The sequence below is a fragment of the Rattus rattus genome, chromosome 1 (genome assembly GCF_011064425.1).
Source record: "Rattus rattus isolate New Zealand chromosome 1, Rrattus_CSIRO_v1, whole genome shotgun sequence".
Taxonomy (NCBI): domain Eukaryota; kingdom Metazoa; phylum Chordata; class Mammalia; order Rodentia; family Muridae; genus Rattus; species Rattus rattus.
In genome coordinates, this window is record NC_046154.1 from 17,116,010 (window position 1) to 17,139,546 (window position 23,537).

General features: G+C 56.1%; 2 protein-coding genes across 2 annotated transcripts in view; one reads left to right on the top strand and one right to left on the bottom strand.

The window, feature by feature from the left end:
- Positions 1-14,605, top strand: part of Crocc (ciliary rootlet coiled-coil, rootletin) — a 36,180-nt gene extending 21,575 nt beyond the window's left edge. Inside the window, 16 exon segments of the mRNA XM_032895240.1 lie at positions 59-193; positions 501-644; positions 1,160-1,398; positions 2,030-2,189; positions 4,234-4,401; positions 5,171-5,519; positions 8,933-9,102; positions 9,206-9,326; positions 9,598-9,761; positions 10,889-11,104; positions 11,276-11,500; positions 11,884-12,033; positions 12,310-12,510; positions 12,595-12,726; positions 13,177-13,356; positions 14,069-14,605. Coding sequence (XP_032751131.1) covers positions 59-193; positions 501-644; positions 1,160-1,398; positions 2,030-2,189; positions 4,234-4,401; positions 5,171-5,519; positions 8,933-9,102; positions 9,206-9,326; positions 9,598-9,761; positions 10,889-11,104; positions 11,276-11,500; positions 11,884-12,033; positions 12,310-12,510; positions 12,595-12,726; positions 13,177-13,356; positions 14,069-14,155 — 2,841 coding nt within the window. The 3' untranslated portion in view covers positions 14,156-14,605.
- Positions 14,606-15,298: 693 nt separating this feature from the next.
- On the bottom strand, positions 15,299-21,055 carry Mfap2 (microfibril associated protein 2). The gene is made up of 9 exons (XM_032895243.1): positions 20,956-21,055; positions 18,707-18,781; positions 17,484-17,570; positions 17,230-17,256; positions 17,053-17,133; positions 16,872-16,925; positions 16,251-16,338; positions 15,997-16,070; positions 15,299-15,809 (listed from the first exon to the last, which is right to left on the bottom strand). The coding sequence occupies exons 2-9, from the start codon at positions 18,747-18,749 to the stop codon at positions 15,706-15,708; spliced, it is 558 nt and encodes a 185-aa protein (XP_032751134.1). The 5' UTR covers positions 18,750-18,781; positions 20,956-21,055; the 3' UTR covers positions 15,299-15,705.
- Between the last annotated feature and the right edge of the window lie 2,482 nt (positions 21,056-23,537).

The following is a 23,537-nucleotide window of genomic DNA, read 5'->3' on the forward strand; positions in this document are numbered from 1 at the left end:
AAGGCGAGGAGAAAGGACCAGCCACACCCTAAGTCCTGTCATCCTTGCCTCTGCCTAGGCCTTGTCCCTGAAGGAGTCTGAGAAGACGGCACTGTCAGAGAAGTTGATGGGAACCCGGCACAGTCTGGCCACCATCTCTCTGGAGATGGAACGGCAGAAGCGAGATGCCCAGAGCCGGCAGGAACAGGACCGGGTAGGTAGGCAGCCCAGCTGGGCCTGAGTTCATGGGAAACCAGCATGGCTTGAAGGGACTTGTTAGAGTGGAAGCCCTGGAGATGCTTCCAGGTTGTGTGGAAGGTCCAGCCCTTCCTTCAGGACTCCCAACTGAAGGAAGTGACCGCTAGATCCACCCTGGTGAGACCACTGGTATGGAGAGGTCAGCTTCAAGGCACTGAGGTGTGGTAGGCCCCTGGGAGAAGTAGTCCCAGGGGTAGGGCGTGCAGCGAGGTGGGTGTTGGGGGCCACATCAGGACTAAGTGTGAGCAACCTGGCCACTTCAGAACACAGTGAACGCCCTAACATCTGAACTTCGAGACCTCCGGGCTCAGCTGGAGGAAGCCACAGCAGCCCATGCACAGCAGGTGAAAGAACTCCAGGAGCAGACGGGGAACCTGGGCCGGCAGCGGGAGGCCTGCATGAGGGAGGTGAGCTGCCACTGCTGTCCTGGCACCACTCACAGTGCCGCCGTGTGTGTGTGTGTGTGTGTGTGTGTGTGTGTGTGTGTGTGTGTGTGTGTGTGTGTGTGTGTGTGTGTGTGTGTGTGTGTGTGTGTGTGTGTGTGTGTGTGTGTGTGTCTGTGTGTGTGTGTGTGTGTGTGTGTGTGTGTGTGTGTGTGTGTGTGTGTGTGTGTGCATGCATGTGTGTGCTGGGGCTGATCCTGGGAGTCCTTCTGCATGAGGGCAGACAATGGTCGCCTCAAGTAGAAACAGTAAACAGTCATTAGGCACCTGATGTTTGCAAGGGAGGTTTGGGGAACTCATTGGGAATTGTTTCTGGTTTGTGCACCGCTGAGTCCAGTGTACCTCGTCCATAACTGAGGTCAGCCACTCACCAGAGATAAATGGGGCAGTGTTGGGACCACGGCGTCCCCTAGTCGGGAAGGGAGGTGGCATACAAACCCGTCTGCCATGGTCACCCTGACCCCATTCTGGGCCCACAGGCAGAAGAGCTGAGGACTCAGCTGCGCTTGTTGGAGGATACCCGTGATGGGCTGCGGCGGGAGCTGCTGGAGACTCAGCGCAAGGTCCGGGACAGCCAGGACAGCTCCGAGGCCCATCGCCAGGAGGCTAGTGAGCTGCGGCGCAGCCTGAGTGAGGGCACCAAGGAGCGTGAGGCCCTGCGGCGTTCCAACGAGGAGCTGAGGACCGCTGTGAAGAAGGCAGAGAGCGAGCGGATCAGGTGAGAGCTGCAGGGCCCTGCCCGGCTTCCCAGGCTCCACTCTAACTCAGTGGATCCCAGCCTTCCTAAGGCTCTGACCCTTTAGTACACGTCCTCATGCTGTGGTGACCCCAACTATACAACTATCTTCATCACTACTTTATAACTGAAATTTTGCTACTGTTATGAATGGTAACGTAGATATCTGATAGGCAGATGGTATCTGACCTTTGTCAAGGGTCCTTCATCCCCCAAAGGAGTCGTGACCCACAGGTAGAGAACTAGCGCTCTAACTGAACCCTGGCCTGGACCTCACTTCCCCGTGGTTTAGGGAACCATGTAGATGGCTAGCTTGCTTTTACGCACATCCTAGCGTAGGGTCAGTTTGGTGGCTTGCCTACCACAAAGAATGGACAGGTGGCAGCAGAGGGGTTGGGTCACACTCAGGCCTCCCCTATGTCAGTCACCCTGAAAGCTGAGTCCCTCCTCTCTCCCTCCGTAGACCTTCCCCCAGCCACACTATGGCAGTGCAAGGACAGCCATGTGGGTGGTGCTTGGGCTGCCGTGGGGCAGGGTGGGGCCAGATCCACTCAGACCTAGGGAGGGCAGGCCTTGAGCACAGAGCTACTTGAGAACAGCCTCTACCTTGTAGCCTGAAGCTTGCCAATGAGGACAAGGAGCAGAAGCTGGCCCTCCTGGAAGAGGCTCGAATGTCTGTCGCCAAGGAGGCTGGAGAGCTGCGGGCCTCGCTGCAGGAAGTGGAGCGATCCCGGCTGGAGGCTCGACGTGAGCTGCAGGAGCTTAGGCGACAGGTGTGTCCCTGGCTTCTGCCCTTCATGGGCTCTGGTCAGCAGCACCCCTCATGGGAGGCAGATTCTACCGTAGGTAAAAGCAAGGTCTTTCGCCTGACCTTGGCCTTCACGCACGGGCTCGTGTGATTGACTTTCTCTGGGGAGATGCAATACCCTGGCCCCACATAGACCAGCTCACCTCAGAAGGGAACCCACAGCAAACCAAGGTAATGGTTGCTCTAATAGTCCAACTTGATGAAGCAACCAGCGAGTTTCACTGGGGTCACTGCAGGCTTTGAGGGGTTGTCCACTTGGAAACCTCTGTAAAACTGTGACTCGCGTCACATTCAGACTTGAGTGTCCCTAGAGGGAGGCCCAGCATTTTGTGTAGTTTTAAAGAAGCCTGAGAGGTAAGGGAGTAGCTCCGGGAGCTGGGTCAGACAGGCAAACTGAACCTAGAGCTAAGTGCTTCCACTATACTGGCCAAGGGCTGTCTCCATCTCTACCTACCTCACTGGTGTAAAATACCCGGGCATGGTGGGCATAATCCCAGCTGTGGAGACCGAGGCCAGAGGGTCATAGGGTCAAGGCCTGCCTGGGTCCTGAGACTGGTCCAAGAGCAGTCTCCTCTTACCGAGACCCTGCTCAGAAGGAGTGAGCGCTCACGGACTCAGCAGGAGGCCTGCCTGAAGCCCCGCATTTGCTCCCCAGAACGGCCAAGGAATGATAGTAGGGGCTGGAGAGGTGGCTCGGTGGTTAAGAGAGCTCGCTGTCCTTTCAGGAGACCCGAGTTCGATTCCCAGCACCTGCATGTCTGTAACTGCAGTCCCAGGGCATCCACTGCCCTCTTCCGGCCTCCACAGGCACATGTGTACACAAATGAGCGTGCAGGCAGAGCACGCATGTCGGAGAGAGTAACAGTACAGTTTGAAAGGACACTGTGCATGCGAACCTGGCAGGGTGCTGCCCCGCACTCACAGAGCTTGCGTTTGATTCCCAGCACGAGGTGGGAGAGGCGCATGTGCACACATGGAATGATAGTGTATGAGTACGTGGGGTATGCTCTAGTCACACTCTGTAAACACAGACTTGAACTTCACGTAAGCATTATGTGTCAGGAAATACTGTGTTTCTCTCTGGTTTTGCTTGAGCCATTTTCTACTGTTGAAAAATGGAGAGCCATCCTTGCCTCAGCAGAAGGAGAAGATGGCTGAACTTGTCTGCAGGCTGTGCAGAGCTGACCTCTGACTTGTCACCAGCAAGGCCCAATCAAGCGCTTGCTGTGTACTGGGCGCTGCCCATACACTGGAAGGTTCAGGCTTCCCCACCGTAGAAGGCCTCAGGAGCAGGAGCAGTCTTGTGGGCCTCAGTGGAGGCCGCATGTGATAGCCGGAGACTGATGCTCTGAGATGCATGGTACTCCGGAAATAAGGCCTTCCCACCCAGGCCGCTCACCCAGGCCTCCAGCGACTACCTGTGCTCGGCTCTCGATGGGGGCCTGCGTGAAGGCTGCTTGATTGATCCTGCCCAGCTATAGTTCTGTGGGTGCATGAACCCTGCCCCACCCGCTCCTAGGAGGAAACAGACTTAGAATAGACCCTCATGTTCCCCTTGCCTGGGATCAGACCCGTCTGCTGCTTGCGGGCAGTGTAGTAGGCAACTCATCCAACCTGGCCTGTTCTCTCTTCTACTAAATGAGGGCTAACCTCACCGGGACAGGTGAAGGCTAATTCAGTTGGTGTCCGTGTGTAGAGCAGCTAGGCACATGAGCACCCTGTAGCTACCTCTGTAGCAGTGAACACAGACCCTGGGAGCTGTGGTTTCCGCTGTAGTGGCTAAATCAGTTGGATGTCAACCTCTTCGCTGCTGTTGCCCCTCCCCGGTCCACCCATTGAGTGGCCATAGGGGCCAGGTGTCTAGTGTGACCCAAGCTCAGGGAGTTCACCAGGGCAGGCTCCCATGGGTGGGAAATTAAGGTGATGCCTCTGTCCAGAGAGCCTCCTGGGCAGGGACTGGGCAGAACTTTAAGGGCCCAGCCAGCCTACTTGCCTGTTCTGGTTTGCAGATGAAGACGCTGGACAGTGACAATGGCCGACTGGGCCGTGAGCTGGCAGACCTGCAGAGCCGCTTGGCCCTGGGCGAGCGGACAGAGAAGGAGAACCGGCGAGAGGTCCTGGGCCTGCGGCAGAAGGTGCTGAAAGGCGAGAGCAGCCTGGAGGCCTTGAAGCAGGAGGTAACTGAGGAGGTTGGGTGTGCTAGCCAGAGGAGGGTGGGCTACTGCGTGCCTGCCTTCCCTCCAGAGGAACGTGCTGAGCCCACTGCTCCTAAGACTCTCTCAGTTGTCTACTAACAACTGAAAGAACTGTAGGCCTAATGTGTGCAGATCCCAAAAGGTCATTCTGGGGTGGTGGTGAAGACAGCCTTGCTTGATTCTCCCATAGCCTGCCTACAAGGTGGGAAATGTTAGTCCCATTTACCAGGACAACCCGACAGGCTCAAAAAGGTCAAGGCATCTACCCAGTGTTACACAGCCACCAGGTCTGCTGGTGCTCGCCCATTCTCTGCTTCTGAACACTTATGTAGCAGTCGGGAGATGTGAGAGGAGGGGTGCTGGTGCTCACTAGAGGGGCTTTCCCATGGAACCAGTGACTGAGAGGCAGCTCCTCACCAGAGGACAGCATTCTGTGTGTCCCAAGTCTGTAATGGATGGCCTTTACCTGTGTGGCCTTGGACAAATCACTTAACTTCTCTGTGCCATCTCCTCAGTAGTGAAAAGACCATAACTCAGGCCTGTCTCCTCCTCTCATCAATAGTGAGAGAATCACTATTTACTGCCTGGCAGTGTGTGGATGTTACTGTCACTAACTACAGTTAGATGTAAACAACAAGGACAGATAAGAAGTAAAATCAAATGACCCCTCCCTACCGGATGGCCTCTCCCCTCCTCCAGAGTGGTTGGGACAAGGGCAGTCTTGTGACTCCCAGCTTTACCCCCACCCCAGCTCCAGGGTTCCCAGAGGAAGCTGCAGGAGCAAGAGGCTGAGTTCCGTGCACGCGAACGAGGCCTGTTGGGCTCCCTGGAGGAGGCTCGTGGTGCCGAGAAGAAGCTTCTGGACTCTGCTCGCAGCCTGGAGCTAAGACTGGAGGGCGTGCGGGCAGAGACCTCAGAGCTGGGGATGCGGCTGAGTGCGGCTGAGGGCCGGGCCCAGGGCCTGGAGGTCGAGCTTGCCCGCGTGGAGGCGCAGCGCCGGGTAGCCGAGGCCCAGCTGGGTGGCCTGCGCTCCGCCCTGCGCCGGGGCCTGGGCCTGGGCCGAGTGTCCAGCTCCCCGGCTCGAGAGGCCCCTGCAGGAGGTGAGTCCACTTAGGGCACAGTGGACCGCTCTCTGAGGCCACACCCTCAGAGGGCCATGCCCCTCGCTGTCCAGACTCCTCCGTGCAACCTCGTCAGGGAGGGATTCTTCCTGTTCCTTTGCCTTTTCTGAATCTAAGCCTCATCTTTACCTGTTTGTGTGAGCGCCTGCACATATGTATGTACACATGTGCATAACTGATGCTGGAAGAGCCCAGAAGAGGGCACTAGATCTCCTGAAATTAGAGTTACCAAAGATAGTTGTGAGCTGTCATATGGGTGCTAGGATCAAACCTAGGTCTTCAGTTAGAGCGGCTGGTGTGGTGGGTCAGTAGTGGCTCACACCCGATCTCTGAGTTCAAGGATAGCCTGGCCTACAGAGAGTTCCAGGACAGCCAGGGTTGCACAGTTAGAAACCCTGCCTTGAAAAACAACAGCGACAACAAAGGCAGCCAGTGCTGCTGACCACTCTGATCATCTCTCCAGACTGGAGCCCATCTTCTTAATGGATCTCCAGCCTGGCATCTACACCCCCACACCAGGCCTGGAATCCCCAAAAAGCCAGGTCTGACCTTCCAGAGGAGCATAGAACCATTCACACATTCAGTCCTCACCAAGCACCTAGTGTGTGCACAGCACGCCACTGGAATAGAGCAGGAAATGGGCTGACAGACAGGTCTCTTAGGACCTTAGAGTCTAGATGTGGGAAGAGCCTATGGAGGAATAGAGGATGCGTTGGCCTGTGGTCCAGCTACAGCAGGCAGGCAAAAGGGAAGGAGCGACTGCAGATCACTGAAGCCTCTGGAGAAGAGCTTGCAGTTCCTCAAAGCATGGAAGTAGACTCGTTAGCGACAGGAAGCCCCACATTCCCACTGCCCAATGTACGGCTAAAAAGAACTGCAAACAGGAGTGTGGTGGTCACGCCTACAGCAGAGTCTAGTGCAGATTGTTCCCAATAGCCAAGGGCAGTAGCATCCCAACAGCCATCAGCAGGAACACAGCAAGAATCCAGCCTGCGTGGGGCTGGGGATTTAGCTCAGTGGTAGAGCGCTTACCTAGGAAGCGCAAGGCCCTGGGTTCGGTCCCCAGCTCCGAAAAAAAGAACAAAAAAAAAAAAAAAGAATCCAGCCTGCGGAGTAGTATTCAGCATTAAAAGGAACGACGTTCTTAGGCCACAGTGCAGATCAGCCCTGAGACATTGCCTCACTGAGTAAGGCTGTCAGAGGACAGGCTGAGTCCCAGCACAGACCAGTCAGTCCTTTGAGAGAGCAGGCAGGCTCACGGTACCGAGATCAGGGAGGAGGCAGTGAGAGCTGCTGCCTCAGAAGTCTGTTTCTGTCTGTTGTCTTGGTTGGCTGTTCTGTCAAGGCACTGTGGTCCTTAGTACCATGACATACAGACTCCCTGTCTCCCCAAATCCAGCGATGCTCACGGCCTTGTGGAATTGCAGGATTTTGTAACCAGCACGCATCTCCTAGATACCACAAGGCTCTGAAGCACTGCACCAGGGAAAGCACAGTGAACACACAGCTAAAACGTGTGAATCATCTCTCTGGAGAGTACTGATGGGTAGAGTCTGTGATACAGTATGGGCTCAGTGTTCACATTGCTTTGTCTTAGTTTTTGAAACAGGGTCTCAGCCTAGGCTCTCCTGGAACTGTAGACCAAGCTGGCCTTGAATTGGGAAGTCCTCCTGTCTCAGTATCCCAAATGCTAGGAACACAGGCATGTGCCACATGCATGGCTGTCTAGAAGTATTGTCGTATGTATTTGATGGGTCTGGTAGATTCCTTAGGGACAGTGGCTCAGCTGTCACACAGTTGGCAACTTAGCAAGCAGAGTCACCTGTTTGACTGTCTTGAGGGCCGAGGGCCACAGCCCCTCTGAAGGTGCTGGTTGTGTCCGTGGTAACACAACTCTAATGCTCACATGGCATTGGGGCCTCCCCTTTTTATAAGGACAGCAATAGTGGGGTTAGGGGCCCACCACTCCCATGTGACTGTACTGTACCTGCCATCTACATCTGTTTCCAGTGAAGTCATGTCAGCCTGGGGAGTCTGGGGACACGCAAGCATTGAGTGATGAAAGATAAGAAGGACAGGTGCACGGTGACACGGACACTCCAGCCAGATCCTACCTTACGGTATGGTTAAGGTGGGCAGATGCAGCTCAGTCCACGTGGCGCCTGCTTGATTCATTCAGGGGCCTGGGCTTGATCCCAGTACTGCATAAAATTGAACATGGCGGTGCATACCTGCAATCTTCATGCTCAGAAAACCAAGACAGGAGGACTCTAAGTCAGGTCCAGCCTGTGCTCCATAATAAGACCCACCCCCATCTAGAAAAGGGAGAGGGGCTTGTGGATCTCAGTGGCAGGGTGCTTACCTAGCATGCCCAAGACCCTGGGCTCAGCCATAATACCCTCAGAGCAAAAAGCAAACAGATTAAAATGACACATTTTAAATCATATATGTTTTTTCAAAAACAAAAATGCAAGACGTAAATGCGAGGGAGGTAGAACTGCTGTTCAGACCAGCACCCTGCACATGTGCAGACCAGCACCCTGCACAGGTCTTGTGGAGCAGGGGAAAGGTGTGCAGAGGACCTGGATTCATTTCCAGCACTCACATGGCTGCTCACAACTAGTCTTTTTTTTTTTTTTTTTTTTTTTTCGGGGCTGGGGACCGAACCCAGAGCCTTCCGCTTGCTAGGCAAGCGCTCTACCACTGAGCTAAATCCCCAACTGCTCACAACTATTCTTAACTCCAGTTCCACAGCATACTTGTGGCACACACACATATATGCAGCCAAAACACCCATGTACATACAATACACAGACGCTGGGTTTGATGGTACGTGCCTTAACCCTAGCAGTGGGGAGGCAGTGGTAAGCAGATCTCTGGGAGTTTGAAGCCAGCTTGGTCTGCAGAGTGAGTTCTGGGACAGCCAGGGCTGCACAACAGAGAGGTTCTGATTCAGAAACAAAAAAACAAAACAAACAAACAACAACAACAAAAAAAAACAGAAGGTAAATACAAAGAACTACTTTATTTTAAAAAATAAAGAGTGCACTGCCTAGGAAGCGCAAGGCCCTGGGTTCGGTCCCCAGCTCCGAAAAAAAGAACCAAAAAAAAACAAAACAATAAAATAAAATAAAATAAAATAAAGAAGCTGGGCTTGAGTTGAGTGGTGTTGGCGCACACCTTTAATCCCAGCACTAAGGGGCAAAGGTAGGCCGATCTCTGAGTTTGAGCCCAGCCTGGTTTACAGAGTGAGTTCCAGGATAGCCAGGGTTAGACAGGAAGAGAACGGGGCTCACTCTGCTGGGGAAGCCTGTGTGCACCACAATATAGGAGGTGTCTTGAGAGCCTGTATCTAGCGCCTGCTGTGTTCCTGACTCTGTATTCCCTCCCAGGAAGTGGGGACGGGCTCAGCAGCCCCAGTCCTTTGGAATATAGCCCTCGGTCCCAGCCCCCGTCTCCGGGGCCTGTTGCCTCCCCGGCACCTCCAGACTTGGACCCAGAAGCTGTGCGTGATGCGCTCCGAGACTTTCTGCAAGAGCTGCGGAGTGCCCAGCGGGAGCGGGTGAGGCTGGTAAAGGTGGCTGGGTGGGCAGACCAGGGCCTAGGGAGAAAGGAACCGGGTTGGTCTGAGCAGAGGTCATCCCCTGCCTCTGTTGGGGATGCAGGATGAACTTAAAGTCCAGACTAGCACCCTGAGTCAACAGCTGGCTGAGATGGAGGCCGAGAGAGACCATGCAGCCTCAAGGGCCAAGCAGCTGCAGAAGGCAGTAGCTGAGAGCGAGGAAGGTGAGTCTTCCCTCAGGGCCCCTCTGCCCTCCTGTCTCCTATCAGCTGAGGTGGGAGGCTGGGGAATTGGTGTCAGTGGCTCTTATGTCCATCTCTGTCTATGACCTGACTCGGGGCTGGTTCCTCCAGGACACCTTACCCGGGCAGCCCCACGGGGCCCAAACCTACAGCCCTTCTATGGTCCAGGCAGAGCTTGGAGAGGGTGGGGTACAGATTGGGCTTCCTGGCCTGGTCCAGAGACTGGGCCTGATGGAACGGGTGGTGGCCACAGCCTGGCGCAGTGCAGACAGGCGGCTGAGCGGGGCCCAGGCCGAGCTGGCACTGCAGGAAGAGAGTGTACGACGTAGCAGGCGGGAGTGCAGGGCCACGCTGGACCAGATGGCAGTGCTGGAGAGGAGCCTGCAGGCCACCGAGAGCGAGCTCCGGGCCAGCCAGGTGGGCAGGAGGGAAGGGCCCATGGGAGCAGACCCCAGGGGTCGCTGTGGTCCTCTGCCCGAGTCACAGCCTCTAGGGACAACCTGTGGCTCTTCCCTGGAGCAGACTCTAGTCCTACGTTGAATTCGTGTGCTTCAGGGAGAAGGTCTTGGGCCTGAGTCAGACAGAGGGGTTCACATTTGGCCTGGAATGCTCTCCAACTGTCACCCTTTGGGTGGGGGTCACCTGTCATTGCTACAGAAGCAGTACTCATAAGCTTTTGGCCAGGGCCTGGATCTCTGAAAGCCTGCACAAATGGCGGAGCATTGTTTGATGTGTAGGTTTCTACACGTCCCTGTCTGGGGCAGGAAGCCCGGGCCTTGTGTGATGACAGTCCAACCTCACAGCTGAAGCCCCTGCCCTCTCCCAGCCATCCCTACCCCCCACCTCTGGCTGGGACCACGCTGGAACTGGATTGTTGTGTCTGCAGCTTCAGCTCTGGCTTTGGGCCCAGCAGCCCCTGGGGCCTGGGAGGAGGCCAGGAACCAATCTGGGTGGGAGCCAGAATGGGGCCCCTTCCTACAGGCCAGCCAGGGCAGGGAGGGGCTTGCAGAAGCACGAAGCAGGAAGGCCTTAGTGACACCCAGGGGTACCCAGTGAGTCTCTGGGGTACTCGTGTGGATTGAATGGTCCCAAGTCCTTCTTGCCCGTGTCCACTCTGAAGCTCCCTGCACTGTCCTGAGCAGGGGAATGGGGTCACCCATTAGAACTCCTCAGCAGCTGCTGCCAGGTTCAGCTCGGGTTTCAGATATGTCTCCTGCCATGTCTGCAGAGCCTTTTGGAGAGCAGGGAACAGTCCGTTCTGCAACTCCCTCCCCAGGGACTTTATGAGTCCCCATGTAGTGTGGACCTACCCCCCAGTACAGACATACTGTAATCACATAACACCTTAGCCTCTGCTTAAAGAAAACACCTCTGGGGCCCTTGCATCTGTTTGGCCTGAGACAAATGGGGAAACTGAGGACCCAGCAGTGACAGGCTGGGCCCAGGTCACACAGTCCTTGAGGCTAACCCTGCTTTGTCCCCGTGGTGCAAAGGAGTGTGGGGAGGCGTGGGCAGCCACTGGGCCTGAACCCTGCTACCTACAGGAGAAAGTCAACAAGATGAAGGCCACTGAGGTGAAGCTGGAGAGCGACAAGCGGCGGCTGAAGGAGGTGCTGGATGCGTCTGAGAGCCGCTCCATCAAACTGGAGCTGCAGCGGCGCGCTCTCGAGGGCGAGCTGCAGCGCAGCCGCCTAGGCCTGGGGGACCGTGAGGCCCATGCTCAGGTCCTCCAGGATCGGGTGGACTCCCTGCAGAGACAGGTGGGCCTCTCCTTTGTCACACCTACATGGCCCCTGCCAGGCTCTGGTGAGGAAGTCCCTGAGGAAGTCTTTCCCCATCGAGTTTCAGAGGGGGACAGGTGGAGTTTCAGAGTGGTGATGGCCTGGCCTGGGTTAGCGCTCCTGACTGTCCTCTGCCTTCCTTCCCCACAGGTGGCAGACAGTGAGGTGAAGGCAGGGACCTTACAGCTAACAGTGGAGAGGCTCAGTGGGGCACTGGCCAAGGTGGAGGAGAGCGAGGGGACCCTGCGGAGCAAGGTGCAGAGCCTGACAGATGCCCTGGCCCAGAGCAATGCCAGTCTCACCAGCAGTCAGGACAAGAATCTGTACCTACAGAAGGCCTTGAGTACCTGCGAACATGACCGCCAAGTGCTGCAGGTCTGCTGTGGTCTGGTATCTCTCTCTCTTTCCAGTGAGAATCCAGTGAGAGAATTAGCCAATAAAGGCAGATGTGGAGGGACCCGATAGTTGGCTAATGGGCTGTCAGTCAGGAATTCTGGTCTTGAGGTAGGAACTGGTCAATGGAACTAGCCAATCATGTAGCTTAGAGGGGGTGCAGCATGGCGAGCGAAGAAACTGGCTCATAGGGATATGAGTGGCTTCGCACAGGTCAGTGAACGTGACTGGCAGCAGGCTAGATCAGTTGGGTGCTTTGCCCTCCAGAGAGGTAGCCTCTGAACCTACAGAGAACCGTAGAGTAGAGGAAAGCCTTTTGCTCAGGCTGGCAGGCTGGCTTGGCACCATCAGCCCCTGTCTCCCAGGAACGGCTGGACGCTGCCAGACAGGCACTGTCTGAAGCTCGAAGGCAAAGCAGCTCCCTGGGTGAGCAGGTGCAGACTCTGCGGGGCGAGCTGGCCAACCTGGAGCTGCAGCGGGGCGATGCTGAAGGCCAGCTGCAGCAGCTGCAGCAGGTGAGGTCGGAGGGCCTCTCTCTATAGGTGCCCTGTGTGACCCTTGGCATAGGGTGGGGAGCCCATTTCAACTTCACTGCGAACCTTGACCTATGAAGAACCATGACTCATCTGATACTCCCATACGCCCCAGAGAGCCATCTGACCTCGGTGCTTCACTTACATGGGCCTTGCAGTTGCCTACTACATGAGTGGGCACCATGGGCCAGCATCTGTGTCCCCGCATTGAGGAGCCTGAGGTGCCGTGGGATAAAGGACCGCCTGCTTGTGCTGCAGGTGCTGCGGCAGCGGCAGGAAGGGGAGGCCGTGGCTCTGCGCTCCGTCCAGAAGCTACAGGAGGAGCGGCGCCTGTTGCAGGAGCGCCTGGGCAGTCTGCAGCGAGCCCTGGCCCAGCTGGAAGCTGAGAAACGTGAGCTGGAGCGGTCGGCACTGCAGCTTGACAAGGACCGTGTGGCACTCAGGAAGACACTGGACAAGGTGCCTGCTCTGCACATTCCTAGGTTTCCGTGTCTCCTGACAGAGCTCCATTATCCTACAGAGCCCCTCTATATTCCTACCTAGGTGGAGCGGGAGAAGCTTCGAAGCCGCGAGGACACACTGCGCTTGAATGCAGAGAGGGGCCGCCTGGACCGCACACTCACAGGAGCTGAGCTGGACCTGGCTGAAGCCCAACAGCAGATCCAACATTTAGAGGTCATCCCCAGTGCCATTCCCGTGCAGAGTGAAAGAAGTCCTGGGCGGGGAAGGGGGCAGGCAGCAGGGCTCTCCCCATGGTGAAAAGAGAGCATTGAGTCTCATAAGCAGTCACGCCTGTGGTTCCTGTGTGCTGTGGATGTGTGGACGCCCGAGTGACCGTAGAAGCTTGCTTACGGTTACAGCATGAGCCACATGTGGTCTGTGCCCATGTTTTCACACATGCAGCTGCCAGGCTACTGTGCCCTTGTACCTGTATGTGCGTCTGTGTGAACGTGCTTGCTTCTGTTCTGTCTGTATGTAAGCCAGGCACTGCCTGCTTGAGTGAGCTTCACTGGGGGCCCTGACCCAGGGTTGGAACGTGCACTGTCAGAGGCAGTGAGATAAGGGGTGAGCCTGTGCCACCATGCACGCTGGGTCTGAGCCCTGACTTGCAGCCCGCGTCTGTAGGCACAGGTGGTGGAGGTCCTGGAGCGGAACCACAGTCCTGTCCAGCTGGAGGCAGATGAGCAGCACCTGGAGCTGCAACAGGAGGTTGAGCGCCTGCGCAGTGCCCAGGTACGGACAGAGCGCACACTGGAGGCACGGGAGCGGGCCCACCGCCAGCGCGTGTCGGGGCTGGAGGAGCAGGTACAAGGGCCTTTCCTGAGAGAAGGAGCTGGGATGGAATTGTGGGGCTGGAGGGAGGACTGGTCATGCCCTCTACAACTTGAAAAGGGCCAAACAGATTGATGCTGGTGCCAGCTATGACTGGAGTGATGCTACCTCGCCTCAGGATCTCCTGGCCTAGGGCTCATTCTCTGGCTCTGAGCCATCGGACCATCTCCCTCCATGGCATGGTTCCCTTAGCAGCTCCAGCTCCAGGCTCTCGGAGCAACCTGGGATTCTGGGACAAGAGCCCGAGAGATGACTCCTCCTGGCCAGTGAGGTCACTTCTGGCTGGCCTAGTGCACGGCTTAGCTGCTTGGATAGGCCCAGCTTGGTCACTGACACTCCTGCAAGAGTGTGGCCCAACCAGATCTTCCTTGCCTCTGGTCCTCCTTAGCTCAGGGTCCTCTTCTGGACAGGAATGTGACAGCTTGGGAACAGGGCAGGGTTGGGAGTGGACACAGCTCTTGCTCTGCGGAGTGATGCCAGGCAGAGCTGTTTCAGAGGCCGAGCCTCTGAAGGGATAAGGATGTCAAAGCCTGCAGACACCTAGCTGTCGTGAGGAGCAAGTAAGAAGCTGATGCTTTCTGGCCCTCAGGGGACAGGTGACATGCCACTCCTCCCCAACCCCCCACCCCCGCCCCTTCTTAGAAGTCAGCTGGGGCCTGGCCCACTGGGGCCTTCTCTTCTCCAGGTATCCACACTGAAGGCACAGCTGCATCAGGAGCGTCACAGGAGCTCAGCATCCATGTCCCCACCCTCTGGCACCCCAGAGAAATGAGTCCCTTCCAGCCCATATCCTGAGCAGTCCCTGGGCAGGAGAGAGGCCCTCTGTAGCATTGTCTGCCCAGGGCCTGGTCATCAGAGTGCTGGGTGAGGGAGCTGGGGTGGCAGAGATGATGGCTGTGGTGACACCCACGGTGGCTTCTCAGAGCGACTGCAACACCTGTTCTACCCTGGCCTCTCATGAAGAGTCTCTTGATGGTCCAAGGCTCTCCTGCTTGGCTGAGCCAGCCAGGCATCAGGGAGGGAGAGCACTTGTTTCCGCCTGCCAGCAGCAGAGCAAAGGTTCCCCAGACAGGGGTACCTGAGCCAGAACGCCCAGCTTCTTAGCATCCTTGTCAGAGTCGGAAGCTCCCTCGTGAGCTTAGAGCCCTTGTATTTTTGTATCTTTTTATAATGTTCACTGTGGAGAACATGTGCTTTTTGTAACATGACCTGTTTTCTAGAATTGGCTGCACACTCACATGCTTCCTCTGGGGGGTGCTTGGGAGAGCCAGGGCAGAGGCTTAGGGTACTGAGCTCTGCAACCTCACAGGGAGGGCATGATGAACCTCTCTCTTCTAGCTTTGAGCAGCCGGTGCTGTGCCTACCCCATGAGCTCGGGTCTCCCTCTGGTTAGTGCCAGGATCACAGACAGCTCCATGTGTCTTAAGGCGGCAGGGCAGGGCTGGGTGTGGACAGTCTTGCCCTGGCTCTGTTGAGTGATGCTGGGCAGAACTGCCCCATGTGACAGTCTGTGTGTGCTCCGATGGGAACCTATGTCATGGTGTGATGACAGCGAGGCTCACAGAGCACCTGCTGTGAGCCTCTGGGGGTCACGTAGCAGTGTCGTCTGGGGACAGAGATTTCATTCATTCCATAGGCCATCAGGAGGGTTCCCTGAGACAGCACGGGAAACACTGCACAGTGATCCCTGCTGCTCACAGGAGGAACCGAAACGACTTATGTGTTTCTACATGCAATGAAGAGTTGCACCTTGGGAGGGAGTGTCAGGTCCCTTCATCTAGGTCACAGATGAAGCTGGGTGGTATGGGGACACAGAAGTGGGGCCACCTGACATTCTTCTAAGGAGCTGGGCAGCCTTGTATTGGGGGCCGGCAGTATTGGTGGCAATCAGGCTGTCCCTGGACACAAAAGTGACTGTGGGTCTTTTGTAAAAACTTTATTATTTTGTATAAAACAGGTGATCCATGCCTGGGGGCGTGGGAAATCCAAGCAGACCAGCTGGGTAAGGGGCACAGCCTACCTGAGGAGACTGAGGAGGACTGCCCCCAGGCACTGAGAAGGCACAGTGAGAACCCCAGGCCTCACAAAGAGGCCTTGGATGAACCCCATTAAGGGGTGGAGACTGGGCAGTCAGGAGCCCCACTTAGGGATGGCCACAGGCTGGGAAGGGGCCCAAGGCAGCTATGCCCACACTCCCAGGGCAGCGGCCCACTGATGTCCGGGATGAAAGGGAGGGCGGATGGGAGAGAAAGCACCAGGTCAGGAAGGGCCTGAGGTGGATCCGAGCTGGGTCCAGGGCTCGAATCTCGCACCAGCTCCACCCTAGCAGCCCCCACAGCTCCTGGCACAGGAGGCAGCCACAGACTGGCACAGGCCACTGTTGGCTATCACACCACACTTGGAGAACTTGTCTCGGCACAGGTCAGCTGTTGGAAGGAGGGGAAGTCAGGGTGGGAACTCACTACCCCATGCTAATGAGAATGGAGGAGGGGAGCCTGCACCAGCCTGCTAGTGGGTCTGGGCACCATTCTGTGCCCGACAGTTCAGGTAGAAGTTGCCAGGCAACTAAGTGGGTAGTGGGTGCTGCGGGACGAGGGATGGAGGCTTTCCTACCTCGGAGAAGTTCCTCATGGGCACAGACTGTGCGGACACATATTTCCTTGTTGACCACATACACTCTGCGGAGGCTGGAGATGAAGCAGGGGTATTCTCAGCCACACCTGCACCTACAGCCACTGGGGAGCCCAGGCCCAGGCCCACCCTCAGTTAAGCTCCGCCTGAGGACTCAGCACCTGTCCCAGTTCACACATCCCCTCCCCCCCCACCTGCCCCGGAGCCACCTAGAGTTCCTCCCTCAGAGCCCTCACCTGTAGAAGCAGACCTCATTGAGACACTGTTTACAAGGCTTGTGGATGGAGTAGAGGCGGGTACATGGGTACTGTTCTTCACGGCAGTCTGGGGACAGGCGGGTCAGACTGGAGGCTCACAAGGTCTGGGTCCCTATGCACCCTCAGGCCCTGCCAGCATCCGGTTAGCATAGGACTGCCCAGCTCTATACCTCACACAAAGTCACAACCCAATTGGAAGCACAAATTGGAACACTAACTGCAGCTACCCCACTTGGCCACTGCAACAGCACACTAGTTCACAGGCTGCTCTATACCTCGCTATGCAACCAACTCAACACACAGTCTTCAGGCATCCTCTCAGGCCTTCATCTGGACGGCACTCAGTTGGGCTTATTGGTCCTTCCTCACCTGCCCACTGACACCACAGAGTCCAGGCTGTGGCACCAACACAGTGCTGGCCCCTTCCACAGACGCTAGTGAGGATGCAGGGTGGGAGAGCCCAAAGCTGCCTAGGGGCAGGTCTGCCAGCTTCCCCATGTAGCATCCCACTGTGGCAAATCCCTGCAAATCCCACAAGGCCCTCCCCTTTCTGGAGCCATTCTGACTTTCTTCAGCTTCTGGGGGTCGAGGAGCTCTTACCAAGAGGGCCAGGCTCTGTGGGCTCGGTGTCCTGGTCCCCTGCATCTGGCAGTTCTGGTGTAGGTGTGGGGAGATAGGCAGGGGTTACTGGGAGGGGTCTATCCAGGGCACCTGTCTCAGGCTGGCCCAGCCCCATGATCTTGAGGCACATGAGGAGCTAGGCCTGGGGAGACAGCATTACCTGGGGTAGGAGCTGGGATAACTTCCTGTGGTACTTGCTGCTGGGACTGAAACTGTTCCTCAGGGGGCCGAGAACTCACTTCTGCAGCAGGGAGGGTGTAACAAGACTTCTGCCCACTTTCCCCTGTAAGGTCCCCACCAGGTGGCCAGCCCCACCCATCCTACCCCAGACTTTTACCTTGGTAGTCATAGTAGTCTGCGTTCTCTGAAAGTAAAATAGAGACAAAATGGGTGGGATCAGGCTAGCCCATGGGGTCAGGCTAGCCCATGGCCCCAGGAGAGTATGGCAAAGAGGTCACAAATGAGCCAGGGACCTGCCCCTGGGATCCTACCACCGCACCAAAGTGGGTGCCTGGCTGATCCATGTGTACAGGGTGGGTGGCAGGTAGGTGACATGGCAGCATTAGGGACACTGAAAGGGTTGTCTCTTACCTATCTGGTCGCCATAGTGGTTGTACTGGACATGGTCCGGGAACGGTGGGAGAGGATCCAGGTCGTATTGGCCCTGAGCCAGCAGGCCTGCCGAGGGGAAGGGTCACATGTAGGCACCCCACATTGGAAGGACAAAGAGGAAGTAGGTGATGGTTCTAACCCTACAGTCTGACAAACCCACAGAATCCAAACCCTGAGTCCTGGGTCAATTCCCTGTCCTTGCCTAGCTCCTCTGTCCTGTGTGGCTTCCTGGCTGTTCAAGGAGCTCTTACCTAACATTTCAGCTCTGCTGGGCTATCTCTGACCCACCTTCCCTGCTGGGTGTTTCTTTTTCTTTTTAAAAATAATTTATTGGGGTTGGGGATTTAGCTCAGTGGTAGAGCGCTTGCCTAGCAAGCACAAGGTCCTGGGTTCGGTCCCCAGCTCCGAAAAAAAGAAAAAAGAGAAAAAAAAATTATTTTTACTTTATGTCCCTTGGTCTGCATATGTCTGTATAAGGTCTCGGGCTGGAGATGGCTCAGGCACCCTTGGGGTTGGGGATTTAGCTCAGTGGTGGGAAGCTTGCAAGGCCCTGGGTTGGTCCCCAGCTCCGAAAAAAGAACCGCAAGGTCCTGGGTTCAATTCCCCATGGTGGCAACCATCTGCAATGGGAAAAACACCAAAAAAAAAAAAAAAAAAAAAAAAAAAAAAAAGAGTGGCAGGTCCCCTGGAACAGAAATTACAGACAGTTGTGAGCTGCCAGGCGGGTGCTGGGAATTGAACCTGGGTCCTCCGGAAGAGCAGCCAGTGTTCTTAACCACTGAGCCATCTCTCCAACTCCATCATAGCATTCAACACAGTAAGAAATTTACCAGGTCTGCTTGCCTTAGCCTGGCCACGTGATGGGCATGGGGCGTGCCTGCCTAATTCACAGCTGTATCTCCAGTACGTGGCTCACAGGAGGAAGTCAGCATAGACATGTTCAGTGAGTGGATGAGGTCAACGTAGATGTGTTCAGTGAGTGGCTCCTAGGTCTGGCTAAGAGCCCCTCAAAGGCCAAGACCGTACAGACTGGTAGAGCCCTACCTGGGCCTAGCACCCAGTGCCTGGACTCCCTACCTTGAAGCTCCTCCCCTGTGTGGTGCTGGCTGGAGCAGGGCTAGGGAAAGAGCTGGGCAGCAGCAGAGTTCTGGCCGTGAGGTAAGACAAGGTCTCAGCGTGAACCCCACCCACCATCTGCTTACCAGGCAAGAAGAGCAGGAAGAGGCAGGCAGCTCTCATGGCCATGAGGTGAGAAGGCAGTGGGGCGTTGAGGGCAGCTAGAGAGAGAGGAAAGGAGGGTTAGCTGCAGCCAGCCCAGCTGGCCCAGCAGGGCGGAACACAGTTCTGTCCCTGACTCAGACTATGTGAGGGGCACTGAGAGCCAGGCATCTGGAGGCTGGGGAGGGACATCTGCAGCCCTCCTCGTGTGACGACCGTGGAGGCTGTGAAGCAAGTTCCAGAGCTTTTTTCTTTCTTTCTTCTTTTTAAGACTGGGTCTTGCCTGGAGGTGTTGGTACACACCTTTAATCCCAGCAGAGGCAGGCGGATCTCTGAGTTAAGGCCAGCCTGGTTTGGCCTAAAGAACGAGTTCCAGAGCTGCCAGGGTTACACCAGAAACTGTGTCTCCAAAACCCTAAGATCAAAAACTCTTAGCAAATGACAGACACAACTTTGTCCCGCTCACTGAGGAGACCTCCCTAACAGCCACTTACCCCACCCTGGCTGTATTGAGCACACCCCTGCCTACCTCTGGCCCATCACCTCCCTAGTTTCTGATGTACTACTCGAATTCTAATGACCTCAGGCACATCCTTAGGGTACCAGCCCTGCCCAGCCCACACCACAGTCAGCCACCAGCTTAGCAGCGTTTGCCAGGCCTGCCACCTGCTCCCAATTAGCCCCTGGGTCCTGAGCATGCAGTTCAGCAAGAAACCACATGCATACAGGCCCCAGGAGCCCCCAGAGCAGCCAGGGCTGGGCAGGACTCCCAGCTCCGAGAAGATTTCTGCCAGGTCCGGGCCTCCCAAGACCTGGCTGTCTTCACTCCAGACACGAGCGAGCACGCAAGCACAAGACTGAGGCCTGTTTGTCTGCGGCGGCAGGAAGCATGAAGAGAAGTGCTGGAGGAGGTGAGGGTGGCTCTGGCCCCCAGCATGCTAGCTGGGAGAGGTGAAGTCACTTGGGCCAGGGGCTAAAAACCTTTGATACAACAGTGGAGTATAGTTTTGGTGAGGGCACTGGTCCACAACTTGCATAGGGTAAGTCCTGGACAAGCCCAGCCTTCAGAGCCCAGCCTACAGAGGCAGCTGGCTATGCCTGCCCTAGTCAGTGGATGGTGATTTCCAGACACTGCCCACAGGCTCGTCCATCCAGAGGACTTCCTACCCCACTATGGGAAGTTCTACCATATAGCTCGAACCCCAATCCTAATGTAGGGTCCTCCCCCCCACCCCAGAATCCAGAGAGAGCAGGAGGAAGGCAGAAACAAGGTATGTAACCTCAGATTCCCTGAGATTTCTTGATACCGGTCCCCTGGTGGGGGCTAGAGGTCCTTGGCGTCTTAGATCCTTTCCCACAGGGACCACTGCTCCTCACTCCCACTCTCTGAACTCTGGGGAGCTTCGTGGTGGCGGGGGCCACCAGCTCCATCCTGACCGGAGGTTGACAACAGTCCCTGTTGTGCACGGGAGGCCCCGATTGGCTGCCAAAGTGTGTCGGCCTTCCTCCCACACTCGCACCGGCTCAGGCTAAGGGCAGGGAATGGGGCTCATTGGCTAACCCCCCACCCCAAACAAAAAAAAAAAAAAAAAAAAAAAAAAAAAAAAAAAAAAAAAAAAAAAAAAAAAAAAAAAAATATAATGAATCGCTCCCAGGGGCCCTAGACAAACTCTAAAACTTGAGTTTGGGAGGCCTTAAGTTGGCCCGGGGCAGTCAGGATGGCTGATCCACCCCCACTTCTGGCCCATTCCACAACTTTGGCCTTATCCCAGCCCCTTGGCTCCTCTGTAGTTCTAGGGGAGGACCGGGAGCCCCCTTATGGCTCAGACCGAGGGGGGCCCACAAGATGCTGCAAAGCCCTGCTGTACAGCTGGGAACAATCAGCCTGCGGAAGCTTGGTGAGGCGCTCACTGCCTCTCCATCTCGGGTCTCTCTTTGTCTCCGTGTCCGACCCCTGCCCCGCCCTCCACATCCCAAACGCTGGGGGTGGGGGGTGGAGGAGGTGGGGAGTGGGCAAAAAACTGTTCTATCCTCCAGCACCCCCATCTCTAGTGACCCCTAAGCTCCAGCTCCTTGCCTGTCCTATCTTACACCCCCTCCCCAACTTGCCAGATGCCCCCTCAGCATCCGCTCCTTATCCTGGGGCTAGGGTCCCCGAAGTCTCCCCAGCTCCGGGATCGGAGTGCGGAGCATGGTGCCCAGACACCCCTGGGCACTCCCGACCCGCGCCTACCTGTTGGGGCCTCTGCGCTGTGCTCTAGTGCAGCTGAGAGTGCCGCCGGCAGCCAGAGCCCCCCTACGGCCCCCAAGGCCCACGCCCGCCCCTAGCCCGGAGTCGCTGGGTCCTAGAGAGCGCCGCCGCCACGAAGCACCCTCGAGGCTCCAGCCCCTCCCCAACGTCGCTGGGTCTGGGCCTGGGCCTGATACTAGTAGAACCATCGACTGGTCACTCCGACTGGTCACCCCCTTACACAGAGGGATCCCGGCCTCTCCATACAGAGTCCAGAGGTCACGGGGCTAGAAATGAAACCTTGCTTGCTTCCTCCCATCTCTCTCCTTCCTTCCCTTTCTCTCCTTCCTTCCTTTCCTCCTAGCACAACACAGACAGATTAGGAGAGCTCAAGTTAAATAAACACCCAAGTGCAATTTCTTTCTTTCTGTTTTTAAAGATTTATTTACACTGTATTTGCTTTCAGACACACTGGAAGAGGACATCACATTTGAACTCAGGACCTCTGGAAGAGCAGTCGGTGCTCTTAACCGCTGAGCCATCTCTCCAGCCCCAAGTCCAATTTCAACAATCCCTCAACACTCTGATTTGACCCTGGGAGTTGACCTCAATCCAGGAACAGTCCCACTATTCTTAGCTTCCTCCTGTCCTCAGTGTCCCATTCCAGACACTAATTCTTATCTGGGGTCCAAGTTCTGTGATCATGGGACTAAATCCATGCTGAATATTTCTGTCTGTCTTTCTTTTCTCAAGATTTATTTCATGTATGTGAGTACACTGTCGCTATCTTCAGACAAAGCAGAAGAGGGCATCAGATCCCATTACAGATGGTTGTGAGCCACCATGTGGTTGCTGGGACTTGAACTCAGGACCTCTGGAAGGGCAGTCAGTATTCTTAACCGTGAGCCACCATCCAGCCCCCGCTGTGTATTTCTTGACTCTGGTCTACTGATGACCTGCACTGCCCTGCTCCATGCATCTATTGCAGGGACTTTGTCAGCCAAGGAGCAGGGGACTCTGGGGTCGGCCAGCTGTCCCTTGCTGTCAGGCCTACTTTAGTAGCAAAGGAGCTCACCTAGAAGCAATGCTCCCTTCTATACTTGACAAAAGTGGGGAGACTGAGACCCAGCAGCCACCAACTCCGAGTACTGGCCAGGATCTGCGGCTGCTCCTGCCCACTCCCCTGGCCCTGAGGATCCAGGCAGGTGTCCGGGGCAGGGTGAGGGTTAGCTCTGCCCCTGGATGATTCTCCGTATGGCAGCAGCCTCACCCAGGGTGGAAGCTGCATGGGGGCTGGACTGACTTCTCTCTCTGCTTTGACCTTTAGACACATGGACCCGGGGAGCATCAGCAAAAATCCACCCAATTTTGCCATCCTGACTGTGGTGGTTTGAATGGAAATGGCCTCCATGTCATGGGGAGCAGCACTATTAAATGGGGTGACCTTATGGGAGGAAGTGTGTCACAGGGGCAGGGGCTTGGAGCTTAGGATGGGCTTTGAAGTTTCAGAAGCTGGAGCCAGGCCCACTGTCTCTTCTGCTACCTGCAGATCCAGATATAGAGCTCTCAGCTCCTTCTCCAGCACCATGACTGACTGCACACCTCCTGCCATGATGACACCGGACTGAACCTCTGAACTGTAAGCCAGCCCCAAGTAAATGCTGTCCTTTATAAGAGTTGCTGTGGTCGCGCTGGGTGGTGGGGACATGCTTTTAATCTAGCACTTGGGAGGCAGAACAGGCAAATCTTTGGTGAAATCTTTCTGGGTTCGAGCCTGTGTGGTCTACAAAGTGAGTTCCAGGACAGCCAGGGCTACACGGAGAAACCCTGTCTTCACAGCAATGGAACACTGACTAAGACACTGATGTTTCCACCATCACAGCACAGGGCCCCGCTGCACCTAGGTACCAGGGTGTGCCTTCCGTCCCAGACTGACCCAACATTCCCTGGGCTTTGAGTGGCCTGTGAACAACATCAGGCTTCCAGAACAAGGCTGGAGGAGGCCTAGGAAGAGGAGACAGCCCTGCTTTCCTGTCCTCCGTACCCAGGAGCCAAGCCAACTGGCATCCCCAGAGCACAGGAACCTGGCCAGCAGCCACTAATGGGATGAGGTCAGATGCACCCACCCTTCCCAGGGGACAGGGCTTGTGGTTCTGCCACAGAGACCTGGGCTGACAGCCTGGCTTTATCTGAGGAAGCAGACCACAAACACATCCCAGGATGAGGGAGTGGCGGGCAGAGGACAGGCCCCCAGTGAGGTAGCTCTCAGGCTCTACAAAGCCACAGCTAGAGGCAAGCCTGTGGCTCCTCTCTCCTGCACAGCTAGGAATAGAGAACTTGAGGTCAGACCCAGTGTAGCCATTCTTGTGACCTCGAGCCTCAGTTTAGCTGTGGCCACCTATAAAATGGGGTTGGGGTCTTCAGTTGTAGGGCACAAGATAGTATGAATAAAAAGGCTAGGCTGTGTGCAACATGTACCCCACTCAGGCTGGGAAGGAAACGTACTGTCAGATGAAAAGGGCAGGCAGGTCAGAGACGGGTATCCAGTGTGAGCATGGAACTCGGGCAGTAGGACACACCACCAG